Consider the following 15049-nt stretch of genomic DNA (forward strand, 5'->3'; position numbering starts at 1 on the left):
TCTATCCTGTTTGATATGAACGCAGGGGGCAATGTCTTAGTTTGAGATAAGAGCAGTCCTGGTGACTTTAATAAAATAATTGTCAAATTGAGATCACTGCCCAAAATTATGCCACAGTTCCTGACTTGCTCACTGTGTTTGAGAGAAAGAGATTATAAGTATGAATATATTTTCTGTCTCTGTCTCTTTTTGGAGCAACAACAAATATTTCCATTTTGTGTATATCTTTTAGTTCTTAAAGATTTTAAAGTCAATTTATAGTTGACTTTTCTATGATTTCTCTCAGATCTACAGCAGGTTCTTTCAGCCATCTTTACGTTTTCACTATTTCTCCAAGGTTCTCAATCGATAATTGTCCATCATTTCATCACATGACAACAGTACTGGTAATGTGTACTTTTTACTTTCCTTTTTGTTTTGGCAGGTGAATGAAATACTTCTGAAAATATGCAATAATAATCAGAGATAGCAAAGTCTAAAACATTTGTATATGTGGGTCAGTAATATCATCCAAAAACACGCCAATAAACTGATTATATTCAAAACTCAGTTAACTGTCAAATCGCAAAAATTTGCAGCTAAAAATGATTCTATACAACGATCACACCACCTCCTGCTCGCACGCATGCAGCATTCAAAACTACAATTAGTCGTCGATATTTCAATCAGCTGTTCAATCACTCTTATCAAGCCAGGGTTTTGTTAGAAGGATAAAATCCAGTTTATTAGTAACAGTGACATCATTAAAAATAAAAGCCTAATTTGCTAAACATCTAACATTCAGAAGCGCAAATTGGAAAGTGGACTTAGTTGACTGAGACAAGGTGGGTTTGATGAGTACAATGTGTTCTTTGTGTATGGTCTGCTGTTAATTCCTACTTTAATATGAGAAAGTGGTCTAGTATTTGCAGGACATCATATAGTTGGGAATGTCTTTTCTTGTAGTAGCATATTCTGTGACCAGGAATGTACCTGCATGATGAACTCCCGACGTCGGGGCATCCCTCTCTCTGAGAGCAGCAGGTACTCGGGCTCCTTCTCCTTTTTGGCCTGCTGGATCTGGGCTAGACGGCTGATCGGGTTCATGCCCTGTCCATAATCTGGTCCTGTCTACAAGGAAAAAAAGCCAGTGATGATCTCTTGTAATAACCATAATCATTTATTCTGCCATGCATCCCTGTGTGTGTGTGTTGGTTCACTTTATTAAAGTACCTTGAGGATGGTCTTGGTTCGTTTCTTGTAGTGTGTCTTGGGTTTTTCCACAGTGGGTATGGAGGGAAGCTTCTTCAGGTCCTGCAGGATGGACAGAGCGGCACGTTTCTTGGACAGCTTCTTGCTGTTGCCCTCACCCTCGGCAGAGAACTCCCCCACGGTGACACGGGTCAGGAAGCTTTTCATGTGTGGGGGCCCACTCTCCTTCAACACCTGGAAAGGTTTTTGGAGAAACACAGATGGGAGGGTTTTTTTTTCATAAAAGAGAAATTAAATAAAAATGATAGTACAAAATCTGAATTTATATATGTGTGGGTTTTTTCTCCTGTGTGGAATATGTATAAAGGAGTGTGTGCAGAGCTCTCTGTGAGCAACTACACCAGGTGGTCCAAAACATCTGCTCTCAATGGTCACACACTGCTACCCACCCACATGTGGGTGTGTTATCCATATACAAAACACTCCAAACTGAACAACACTGACGCACAAACACACATATGAAAAGTAACATGTTCCTAGATGACAGTCTCTAGTGATGAAGGCTCAGTTTCCTTCCTCTAGCCTCTGGTCACCTGGGAGACCTAAAACAAACACCGGCTGGCGTTAGGTCATGCTTCTGCAATCACATCTACTTCAAGTCCAACCACAGTGTGCGAGTGTGTGGATGTGTGTGTAGCAGGTGGGGTTCTTATATAGGAAAACATGCTGGAGGAAGAATTAAGTTTCACACACTGAGTCCAGCTCTACATGTTCGGTGAACGTGGATCGGTTCCTAGCTCGATGGCTTTCTCCCTTGCTTTCCTTGCTTTTTTTGGTTTTTTTGCTGCAGCAGCTGTGTGCTGCTTTGGATTTTTTCAGCCCCCTCCCACGCTCTCTCCTGATTTTCTTCTTTTGAGCTTAATTTGCGGTGCAGACAGCACAAATTGTAGTAATCAGATGCAATCTAGCAACAGTTGATTTGAACTCAGTGACCGATAAAACAGATTAAACTGATAAGCGGAACCTAGAGCATTCCTCAAATACTTCACACATCAACACAGACTAATACCAGACCTTTGGGGAAACAAAGGATAATGTGTCCATACCCCCTCTTCAATCTACACGACACCCAAAAAAACAAAGATTTTAGTTCAATTAAACTCAAGTGACAAGGCAAGTCCTGTGCATGAAAACTAAACAAATAGAAATCAGTTAGTGAATGTTTAGACAGATACCACACATACAACTATGGCCACAAGTAAAACAGAAAACTCAGAGCAGACACGCATAGTTTTAATGCAACTAACACCTTTTATCACATACATGATCACTTCTTTTCTCTTCCTACTCAACTGACTCCAACATTTTCTTAACAGAGGATACACTGGCCCCCATGTTTCCCATCACTGTTAACCTGTCAGCCTGTGGGCAGTCCTGCACAAGGAATTCAAGTATACAGTAGGTTAGCATGTGCGCTGTAGTGAAGCCTTGAAGCACTAGCTGTCCAAGACATCAGGCAAACTTACTCCCACCCAAGGGATCTAACTCTGGTCTTGCTCATCACCAGAAAAGGGAAATGTAACATGGCAGCTTCTTGTATGTTACAACATTCAGTGGGACTGGAAGCATCCCGAGTCAGATTTAGTTTTTTAAGGCATAGTGCTGACGATGACGTCGCACATCACCGGCCGCACTCAGCTAAGATTATGTCACTTTGAGGAAATAGAAATGGATTAACAGTGAAATGTGTATTTAGGGCCATAAATATCTAGATAATAACATTTTTGCAATAGATTTTGAATCAAACAATCAACATGTGACTGACTTTCAGCCTTACTTCAGGAGACTTAACAAAAGTACTGCATAAAGGAATTACAGCCATTTTTATTCATTTTTATACAGAACTTCACATATACTGATCCTGGATGTGAATGTCACAGTAATTCTGGCCTTATCGAAAAAGTTCTTTTTCTAGGATGGAATGATTGTACAGCACACATCTTTAATGACATTAAAAAAGAAGAATTGGTTGCTAAAGTTATTTCTCTAATAAACATAAACATATGCATACACTCACTTAAATAAGATAAGATGAGATAAGATAATCTTTATTAGTCCCACACGTGGGAAATTTGTTTTGTCACAGCAGAAAGTGGACAGTGCAAAGTTATATACCAAAAATTAGAGAACACAGGAATACAATAAGAATAAGATACTGTGCAAAACTGTACAGACTAGAGTAGAATAAAATAAAATAGTATATACAATAGGATAAAAATAGAATACAAATGCGATATACAACCGAGTAAAAATACAAATCCACTTATTAAATCTTTTAACAAGGCTAAGCCCTACTAACTTACTGTTTGTGATCATGATTGACTACAACTGGTAGCTTTTCTTCTTTCCGCATAAAAAGAAGTTGTTGTACAGCACTCATTAGATTGACCAATACTTAGAACAATGGGAAAGTCCAGGCAACTCAGTAGTTCTGAGAACTGGAGATTTATACAAGTTGGGAGCCATTTTCTAAACAACTGCAGATTCCAAGATCATCATAAATTTAAAAAAAAAAAAAAAAATACATAAATACAAGTTATTCAGATGTGTCACCACTTTGCAAAGGTCTGGATGAAAGGTTTTATAGTCAGACGAGACAAAGACTGAGCTATGATGGCAGTAGATTTGACCACAATGACAAGAGGATGTTTGGAGGAGTAAAGGTGACGCTTTCAAAATTTAAGAACAATGTACCAGCTGGCAAGAATGGTAGTGGAACCATCATGCTCCAGGGCTGTTTTGTTGCCACTTGTATTGGTATATTGCAAAAAAGTGGATGGAATAATCAAGAAAAGGACAACCTCAAATTCTTCAACTTCACCTCAAATCAAATTAACTAGATAGCTGTTCCTGCAACGATCCCAAACCCACATCAAAACTGGTTTTGGAATGGATAAAGATGGCTAAAATTGAGCTTCTCTAACGGCGTTCCAGCCTCGACCTCAACCCTTTTGAAAGTTTGTGGACTATGCTTCAAAGCAGGGCACGTGCCAGGAAACTAAACCAATTTAAATGAACTCTGCCAATTCTGCCAAGAAGAGTCGTCAAATGTCCAGACAGAACTATGCCAGAAGCTTGTTGATGGTTACTAAAAGTATCTAGTCAAGGTCCAACTTGCTAAGTGACATTTAACCAAAACTTACTGGGGGCGGGTATGTATGTCTACTTCTGACCCTGTGTGGATTACAGAAAATCCGAAATAAATAAATAAACTTGTGCACCCAATTCATATTTTTAAAGTAATAAAAGATGTACTGCATGCTCTACAGTCACTTTACCTTAGAAAGAGAGAAGTTCAACGACACCATTAAAAGCCCTAAATTACTGTAAAATCTATGACTTAACGTCTGAAGTCTGGAGCCCTTTGACATCACCTAATGCTGTTTCCTCTTTTGCAACGGTCTGCTAGGCCTTTATTGTAGCCATCTTCACTTGTGTCTTGTTTGTGGGTCTCTTTGTCTTCAGTTTTGCATTTAATAAATAAAAAGTATTAAATATAAATCAGGTATTAAAGTATTAAATACAAATTAAATATAAATCTTGGGTTGACATCCGGTGGCTGACTCGGTCAATTCAGGAATATCCTATTTCTTTGCCCTGAGAAACTCTGGGGCCATTATCCATTTATTTACTCATCCAATTCAATTCAATTCAATTCAATTTTATTTATATAGCGCCAAATCACAACATAAGTCGCCTCAAGGTGCTTCATAGATACAGAGAAAAAAACCCAACAATCATATGACCCCCCTATGAGCAAGCACTTTGGCAACAGTGAGAAGGAAAAACTCCCTTTTAACAGGAAGAAACCTCCGGCAGAACCAGGCTCAGGGAGGGGCGGCCATCTGCTGCGACCGGTTGGGGTGAGAAATCCACTTTGACAACGATAAGCTTGCTTCCTCAACAGTGTTCTTAACTTGGCTAGATGCGATCAAGGGGTTTTCATAAACACTGAAAATATTCTGCAATCATCTCCTTAAGTTGTCTTCTGCAGTCTTTCAGATCTTTGGGTGTTGCCAAGATGGTCAGTGCTTGTTTTTCAGAAGTACCAGATTGGGGACTTGTCACTCGTAGAGTTTTATTATTGAAGGTTTATCTTTAACAGTTACCAAATGCAAGTTCAATAATGACTTTTTATCTGGTTAGTATGACATGATTAAACAAGGGAACAGGGCTCAAAAGTGACTGTCAATTCACCTTTAGCATATTTTTACAAATACCTAAGGACCTATATGTAAAAGACAAGTCTTTGATGCTGTTGTAACAAATAATCAGATGTGCAAGACAGGAAACCTTTTAACCTCTTCTCAGTTCTATTGTCACTCAAACCTTCTGTGTCTCCTTGTTAATCACACCGAACATCAAGTCTTTAACATTTAGTGAATAAGCAGAGACTCAGTCAAGAAATGTTCTGGCACATAATCTCCATAAACAGAAAACTTAAAAGAAAGAGACAATATTTTGGTTTTCATACTGATTAAATTAGGTATGACATCAATTAATTAATGAGCTGGTTTTGGCAGGCAGAATTTGTCACTATTGGACAGAGCCAAGTTAAATGTTTCACTCTTTTTTGGGGATGGCTGTAGCTCAGGAGGTAGAGCAGTAGAAAAAGCAGATAGAACTAGTCCATTTAGCATTTACACATCTTACAGGGGCATTGATCTTTACATCTAACTCTTGGTGAGAAATCTACTATTTCTTGTTTTGAATGTGTACAGCAGTTACATTAATTAACAGAGAAAAGTCAATGTTCTGTAACTACATTCATCCTCTTTGTCATTCAGGAAGGTGTTTTTGTGGGTTTTTCAGAGTGACAGACTCACACAAATACCGGAGCATGAGCCCTCCAGAAGTGTTCCACTTGCTTATAATTCATCTGTGCTGTTTAAATTGAAAACATAAAGTCACCAATGGGAAGAACGAGATCAAATGTGGCCTACATGGACATATGGCAAGTCAACAAAAAGTATGAGACAATCCGTATATATACGCATTCAATGTCACATCTTATGAAGACTCTAGAGCGGCTCTTCCTCAACCTCCTCCGACCACAGGTACAACATGCCCAGGACCCACTACAGTTTGCATACAAGGCGGGTGTCGGAGTGGAGGATGCCATCCTGTACCTCCTACACAGAGCCCACTCACACCTGGATGGGGGAAAAGGCACGGTCAGGATCCTGTTTCTTGACTTTTCCAGTGCCTTTAATACCATCCGGCCCTGTATGCTTCAGGAAAAACTGAACAGGATGGAGGTGGACCCCTGCCTGGTGGCTTGGATCTCCGACTACCTCACCGACAGACCACAGTACGTCAGGCTGAAGGACATCACGTCTGACACAGTGGTCAGCAGCACAGGAGCACCACAGGGAACTGTGCTGTCCCCTCTTCTCTTCACCCTGTACACCTCTGACTTCTGCTACAACTCTGAATTATGCCATATTCAGAAGTTTGCAGACGACACAGCCATCATGGGGTGTATCTGGGATGATCAGGAAGAGGAGTACAGAAGTCTGGTGAGGAACTTTGTCGCATGGAGTCACACAAACCACCTGCAACTCAACACCTCAAAGACTAAGGAACTGGTTGTGGACTTCGGGAGGTCTAGAGAAGGTCCACTGCCGGTTCAGATAGAGGGGGAGGAGGTGGAGGTGGTCAACAAGTACAAGTACCTCGGGCTGTGGGTGGACAATAAACTGGACTGGTCATGCAACACAGAGCACCTGTATAAAAAAGCCCAAAGCCGACTGTACTTCCTCAGGAGGCTGAGGTCTTTTAACATCTGCAGGAAGCTCCTGAGGATGTTTTACCAGTCAGTGGTTGCTGGAGTACTTTTCTATGCTGTGGTGTGCTGGGGGAGCAGCACAGCAAAGAAGGACTCATGCAGGCTGGAGAAACTGATCAGGAAGGCTGGCTCTGTGGTCGGCATGAAGCTGGACACTCTGGTGACAGTGGCAGAGAAAAGGACATTAAAGAAACTGATGGACATTATGAACAATGCTGGGCATCCTCTGCACACGGCCATAAACAACCAGAAGAGTCTGTTCAGTGACAGGTTGCTTCTCCCCAAGACAAGAACTAACAGACTTAAAAACTCCTTTGTCCCACACGCCATCAGACTGTTTAACTCCTCTCTGGAGGGGAGAGGGAGGGGAAACAGGAGGACAAAGGAGGGGGGAACAACTAAGCTGTAGTGCCTCTTCACCTCACTGTGCAATACCTTGTGCAATACTTTTTGTAAATAGTCAACAGTGCAATAGACTCAATACTTGAAATGTGCAATTCACTTGTATTTTTATTTTTTATTCCTATTTATTCTATTTATCCCCTTCGTATATTTTATTTATATTTGTCTCTGTATTTATATATGTGTGTGTGTGTGTGTGTATATATATATATATATATATATATAACAATTCTGTAACTGTAACTTCGGTCGTTGCTGTGCTTTTTGGAAGTCGAATTTCCCAGAGGAACCCACCCGAGGGATTAATAAAGTTCTATCTTATCTTATCTTATCTTACCTACTCTTGGCACACGATGGCGGCAGACAAGCTGCAGTCAGTCTCCTGGCAGATGACACGGGATCTGCGCCACACCGATGGGATTTCAGCACTTCCATTCATTTACACGCACAGTCAGACACACATACATGCAAACAAATAGACAAACACACCCGTCTGCCACCTAATGACAAGGATCAGATTGTATACAGGAAACCTTTGGTAATTCAATGTTGATTTTTTTTTAAAAATCCCATCTATTCTTGTCTCTTTATTTGTTCTTATTCAATCATGTCTCCAGCTCCGCGTGGAGACATTAATACCCTGAGCAGTCTGAGGATTTGAGCATGCGAGAACTCAGGTACTCTAGAAGAGGAGGCTATGGGAGCAGGGTAGGACAATAGTAGGGACTGGTAAAGGGAAGAAAGGCTCTTTTGTGATGAGTGGTGGATGGACAAGCCCTGAGGGAAGCTGATTCTTGTAAGATGGGTGGTTCTTGGCTCGGACCCTCTTCTCTTGTGTCCTCCTTGGAAAAGGAGCCTCCGATCCAACACACAAGCCGTGATTTATAGATTGGTTCCTCTTTGATGCTGACATCTGTTTGATATTGCCTGACGGGGGGATTAAATGAGCCAACTGGCTCTCAGGGTGGCAACGACCCTCATCGCTGCAGAGGGATGGGAAAGCAGACACTCGCTAACAGTGACTCACGGGTAATTTCATGCAACAGTAAGGGCAGGGATGAGCTGATGTGAAAACATGGTTTCTGTGAAAGGCATTCACATGAGAGATGACCATTACTGTTTTATGTGGGACGCATCTATGTGTGTTAGACGAGGGTGTGCATCAAAGAAGATTCAGTAAAGAGGAAAGACATAAAGCTAAACTTTGTCAACTTAGTTGGAATTTAATGGACTAAGTGTGCAAAATGAAATCCATAAAAACAAGTAATTTAGTAATTCACACTTGATCTCCAACCACAGCATACTGGCAGAGCGAGAACATACTGCATCTAAGAGTGGGGATTAAAGTGAATCTGCTCAAGAGAAATGAAAGCTATGAGGGAAAGAGAAATGTATGTTATGCAAGGAGAGGGAGAGGATAGATTTCAATCTCTGTGCTTGTAATTTTTCTTTAGTTTTATCTTTAATTATTATCTAGTATGTTGGTTTATGGAGTTCCACGTCTAGAAAGACTGCCGTCAATCTTAACAGATCAAACGCTAACAGTCTTGCCACCAGTGACTACTCTGAAGAAAATTGCCGGTTCAAGTCAACTTGTCAGTGGAACAATCGTTTAATTTAGCGGCAGTTTAACAAATTACTTCTTAATGAGGGGAGATCCATCAAAAAGTGCTCTCTATTTTTGTTTCTCAAACAAAGTACTGAGTGTGATATCTTATTGTGTAATTCTTAAATAATTGGGTTACATTCACAATTTCATTAGTAGTTTATCCTTTTACTTAGTGACACTTCATCAGTGTGTTACCGAAAAATGTAAACTAGTGAGAATATGATTGTCTTTTTATAAGGAAAATGGGGTTCAAGTGCTTCAGGATAATTTAATTCTCACATGTAAGTGACACAAATAGAAGGTAACTCTATTGTAAAGTGATTCAACTCGATTAACTGTATCCGGGTTTTCTTTTCAGTCCTCTTTCCATTCATCGCCAAATGGCAGCTCCAGCAACTGGATAAGCAGTTAAGAAAATTGATGGACGGATGTTTCTTTTTTCCCTTCATTTACTTATTTCTTTGATTTCCCCTTTTTAAAGTATTTTTTTCTTCTTCTTTTTTAAATGTGTGTGGCCATTTGTCTTTGTTTTATTTTCATGGCTGAAAATAAAACAAAGACGTTCAACATTGAATTACCAAAGACAAATGGGAGTCTGTGATGGGAGGGGTGGGGGGTAGCTATCAGGAGGCCACTGGAGGGACTGAAAAGTTTTGTATTTCTGCATTAATGTTTAATCCCTAGAGGTTGCCGCTTGATTCAAATGCCTTGTTATATGTAATCACATGCTTTTCCAATTATTTATTATTCATTTATTTAAAAATAAATAATTTGTTGATTACTGTTTGTTGCCATCTGACACTTCAACATTTGCTTGATGTAGCGCAAAAAAAAAATGAACCTGATCCCTCTGATTTAAATAATGATATCCTTTTACAGTAGAGGGTAGACCAAACAAACCAAGCTAAACGCTGCTGTCAAAAAGCGCACACAACTCGTAACTTGTGAAATAGTCAAAGAAAATGAACTGTTGACAGAAATGTAGGGAGATGGTGAAAGAGAATAAGTGTTGTGAGAGAAAGCACATGGAGAATATTTACTGATTTACTGCTCATCAGACAGCAGTAATGAACAGTCTGTCTCCAGACTGACAGTGAGCAGAGGAGAGACCGCTCGGAGGAATGTGGCTATGTTCTTCTTTTAAAAACTGCTGCTCTCAGCCTCCAGTTTGGAGGGACTGAAAATGAAAGTGAAATGACTGCTGCCAGTGACAAAGACATAACAGATAATGAATCATGTCAATCCAGACTTAGCTGGATGAAATTATTAATAGCAATTCCAGGAAGGTAAGTGTAATTCCTCTGGTTAAACGCAAGGTAGGACTCACAGGGTAGCCATTCCATACCCTAGTGAGTAAATACATTTTGTTAACAAAGAAGTTGAAAGGTGGAAGGAAAAAGGGAGGATTGGATAGCTTCGCAGATAATTTTTCCACTGTTGTGTAAACTCTTATTAACAAGCAAAGTAAACACAGTGAGAAGATTTTACCTCCCTTCCTCTCCTTACAGTTCATTTCCTCTCAGCCCATCTTCACATCCCCTAGTGTCTGTGAGGAACTGCCCTCTGTAATTTTGGGACTGATGTCAGAGAGGTGGAAGGGAGGAACTCTGTGGAGGAAGGGAGGGGGCACACATTGTAAACTGAGCCTCTCTTGTTTTTGGCACCTTGCTGAGTGCAGAAGAAGAAGTGGGGAGCGATGAGGGAGAGAATATTGGACGAGTCAGCTGAGATATGGTGAAAGCCAAGGAGCACTGAACCAGAGGGTCATACAAGGACACACTAGATTTCATGGACTAAAAAAAAAAAGTTGTGTTGTGACTCTAATGGTCAGAAAAGATGTGGTAGGATTCCCTGTAGAATCCAAAGGAATCTTGTCGGGCAAAGCTAGTAAGGAACTTAATCCTGGTCATATCCAGTGGACCATGTGAGGGGAACAATGTTTTAAGTTTTGGATGTCGGGTTTTACCAGCTGATGCAAAAAGCTTTTCCCAGAAGCAGCCGTGATTAAGAAACAGAAACTATTGTATGCCAAGAAAGCCCATCCTGAGGTGGCATTAGACATGACAGACAATGTACTTCACAAAAACGAAAATCCCTGAATACAATGATTACACATCCTTAACTGTAAAACCAAAAGTGAGCCAAATGCACAGAATTACCAAGTGCCTTTACTCAGGTTTTCAGAAACACATGTAATCCCTGTTTTAATGGCAAAAGGCAGAATTCTGATAACATATTGAAGCTTGGTTTAGCAGATGATGCTAGTAAGTAAAGTTCATTCATAAATAAGCCTGGTTTTAAAGCCTTATTAAATGAGTCTATTAACAATCAGATACAATGTAAAGTCAGTACAATGAGCTTGACTCAGGAACCGAATTTAAGTTAGTTAAGCATAAAACAAACGAGTTAAGAGGCAGAGTTTTGAATGGTGTGATTTTGTCATCATAGTTAAATTTAACAGTAAGTTTGTACCAATAAAGCCTACTCAGAGAGCACAGCACTCAAATAATGGAACAAAGCTCTGCAGTCTTGTGCTGTATAACCGTTTTGCCTTCTGGGCAGGGATGGGTGTCTAGATTGAAATGTGATTTAATAAAGTAAAGTGTCTTTTAGGGGTTTGTACTCGATTAGCACCAGCTAAGCTGAGTCACCAGTCACAACACCACACCACTGAATCCATTCCCACATGCTTAATCAATTCCATAACCGCACTGAAACACACTCTCATATGTAATGTGTCTCACTAAGATAACAGAGCTCACTGACGCATAAGTAAAGGAAACGTCCGTCCTTATAATAATAAAAAAATGCATTATTAATGAAGGATTCCCACCGTGACTCCTTCAAATTCCAGCATGTTATCTTTTCACACGGCTACTGATGAAAACAATTTTAGAAACACTTCCCACATTTTGACATTACATAAACCCCGGACACCACGACTATTTACACATCATCTCACTGCACAGTTTATCTTCATTCTGCATTCCTTCTGAAATTACTTCAAGGAAGATCATAACTTGCAATTCCCCTTGGTACCAATAATAATAACATTGCACGAACATATCCTTGTGGGTATTTCTCATATCGTTCTCACCTCAAAATTAACAGACAAGTTCCTCTTGAGGGCAATTTCATAGACCAGGCTGATCTCTGATTTACTGGCATCAGCGCCTTCCTCCGTCTCCCCCTTTTCCTCTGGATTCTGGAAAACAAATACAAGATTCGAAAGAGGGAAATGTTTAACAAAGGTCTGTCATTTGATACAATGGTAAAATGATAACGAATTTTTTATTTTTTATTTTCACAATTTCCAATGAACAGTGACTCAATGTTTGACATGTCATCAAACATGGACAATACTGAACTGCACACCAGCAGTGTGGACGTCGGCCAACCTGCCACAACGAGAAGCTTGTCTGTATTCTGGAGACAATCCTTATCTGATATGGAATTAAAAACTTGGTTACATGGACACGACTGGTGGTCCTCTGTCTGCACTGGAAGGCCTCTTAAATTGATTTTCTATTAAATTTGAAATTTTTATAGTGAAAAACTGTTCCAGCTTAAATTATCAGTTATAATTTGTGAACATCGTAAACTGTGTCCTCCTTAAAACAAACTAGAGAACAAGAAAAGCTTAAGATCAAAGGATCAGCGCTCACGGGGAGAATCACACATTTATATCTAAGAGACAGGCTCGATGACATTTCACCGTTAAAAATTAAAACTATTTTCTGTCTCCCACAAAAGCAAAAACTAATTAACCTATGAAGCAATTCTGGACTTAACATATGACGGCTCTGGGTTGAACTTACGGTTGAAATTACGAAGCTAGTGATAAGAGCAACTTACAGTAATTCTTAAATTCGTTCCCATTAATGTTTGAATTGAAATCTTTCAATTTGTCATCACAGTATCCTCTGCTGATGATAAAACCTAGTTTGCAACACAGATATCACGTCACCAGGCACACAACAAGGGGTTTTTTGGTGCTATCTGTTGATGAATGTAGCCGTCTCACTTTTTGTCTGATTAACTCTGAATGACTGCAGTCTTTCCCTTTGGACTCCTTTCCTTTTCCTGCCTCAGTACATGACCTGATGGCACATGACTAACACTGTGAGGTCTCTTAAAATTCACAGGAAGGAGTCCTACTGCACCTACCCCACTGGGTTAAAGACATACAGATGGTAAGAGGCATGTGTGACTAACTTATGCTGAGATATACGCCATATTCTATTTTGGTCTAAGACACTTAGATTGGCATTAATCACACAGTAACATTAGTGTGATATTGATCATAAACATAAAAACAAGGTCACAGGTTTATGAATCAGCTGTTGCTGCCTAGCAATTGCCAGCAACTTTCAGCAACTACTTGCCAATTGGTCGGGGACTAGCAACTGGAGACATAGCAGTGTGAACTCAACTCAGGGATAAGAGAAAGAACTTGTAAACTGTAGAAAATTGTTTATACCTGCAAGCAGGTAAAAAAGTCTTTTTTAGACCTTTCAAACAGAATGAGGACTAAACTTGAGGCTGAAACAGCAACAGTTTTGTTACATAGTATTAATTAAGTTTCAGAACAGAAATGTGAAATAAATTTAATGTGAAAACAAAACAAAGCTAACTTGCTGCTGATTGGAGTAAAGGCTGTTAAAAAATAACATGGCCTTAAGGATGGACACTCATCCCGTGATCTAAATATGTAGAGAGGGCATAAGTAGCACACAATGATGCTACTTATTCCCCCTCTACACAAACAAAAAACATTTAAAATGGATCAGAATTTAATTTAAGGCAATTTAATGCTTTTTTTATGCCATTATTATTATTAATAGCATTTTAAAGACACAGTTTTACTCCCTCAAGAGAACCTTAGAGAGCTGGTTAGGTTTAAAAAAATAAAAGGTGGTGACAATGATTTGTTTGGTATTTATTTTTTATTTGTCACAACTATGGCTAACTAATAAATAAGCACTGCTATACTATACAATACATATCTAATGTGCTTAATGCCCTGTATAGACACGGACATGAGAGAAACTTGAAAGTGACTCAGAGCACATCTCATTTTTTTCCCACTGCTCTCATTTCAGTTCTAATTTGGATTCATATTTATCATGATCACATGTTTCTGTTTCACTGATATATTTGATTAATAGCATAAATTAATCTCAAAGCTGCATTAACAAGCTGCTCGATAAGTTTGGGTGCAAACCAGAATGACTAAGCAGACCTGGCAACCTTCCAGTGACAAAGACAAATAGAGGGCTAACTCTGATTCCAGCAATTCATCTATTTATATAATAGTATATAAATATAAGTATAAGAAGAACCCATACAGAAGTCTCAGATATTAACAATCACCTTGAAGTATCTATTGTCAATGAAAAGAAGAAAAACATTTCATTTTTATATTTAGGTCAACTGATTTTAAAAAGGATCATCGAAGGATAGGAAGAAGGGGCTCCCAGAGGATGAAAATGAAATTCAGTAAAATTAAAGGCAAGCTTGTTTGTTTCACAGAGCTTGCACCTTGAGCTTTTAACTTTTCCCAGAGCAACATGCATATACAGAACTGTGCAAAAATCTTGCCCTAGCTATTATTTCTTTAAACTTTGTTTCAAGGAGCCAGGCTTTCTTGTAATTTTTGAAAGCAGTCTTGACGAATTCAAAGTTTTTCTTTGGACATTACCTGCTTTTACAATTTACCTGACCTATTCAGAGAATATTTTGTTTGTTAAGACGCTTAACATTGACCTATGGATCATTCAGGTGTAATTAATTTGGTACCTAAATCAAAGGAAGAATGAGTGCATGTGCATCTACACATAACATACAATTTAGCAAAGAAACAATTTGTTATGAGCAGCCTGATGCAAAAAACACTTCCTCTTCCCATGTCTTTTTGCACCAACAAATAACTTCTAACCAAACACTTGTCCCAACTCCAGGATGTTGTGCAGTATCTCCTTAAAAAAAATGTGAGGAAA

At 39.3% G+C, this 15049-nt stretch overlaps 3 protein-coding genes across 3 annotated transcripts in view; all 3 read right to left on the bottom strand.

Moving 5' to 3' along the window:
* The window catches only part of stau2 (staufen double-stranded RNA binding protein 2), a 109371-nt gene that overhangs the window by 69467 nt on the left and 24855 nt on the right, over positions 1-15049 (bottom strand). The window contains exons 7-9 of the mRNA XM_082546633.1: positions 12148-12255; positions 1213-1425; positions 973-1110 (exon numbers count right to left, since the gene is read on the bottom strand). Of these exons, the coding sequence (XP_082402759.1) occupies positions 973-1110; positions 1213-1425; positions 12148-12255 (459 nt within the window). The remainder of the gene's footprint in view (positions 1-972; positions 1111-1212; positions 1426-12147; positions 12256-15049) is intronic.
* Positions 1-15049, bottom strand: part of LOC309714561 (uncharacterized protein) — a gene marked incomplete at its 3' end in the record, with an annotated part of 172592 nt that overhangs the window by 28351 nt on the left and 129192 nt on the right. The gene's annotated exons all lie outside the window — the stretch shown is intronic.
* Positions 1-15049, bottom strand: part of LOC309714302 (uncharacterized protein) — a 159453-nt gene that overhangs the window by 28292 nt on the left and 116112 nt on the right. The gene's annotated exons all lie outside the window — the stretch shown is intronic.

Source organism: Aulonocara stuartgranti, assembly GCF_965226115.1.
Source record: "Aulonocara stuartgranti genome assembly, chromosome: 9".
In the NCBI taxonomy this organism is placed as follows: domain Eukaryota; kingdom Metazoa; phylum Chordata; class Actinopteri; order Cichliformes; family Cichlidae; genus Aulonocara; species Aulonocara stuartgranti.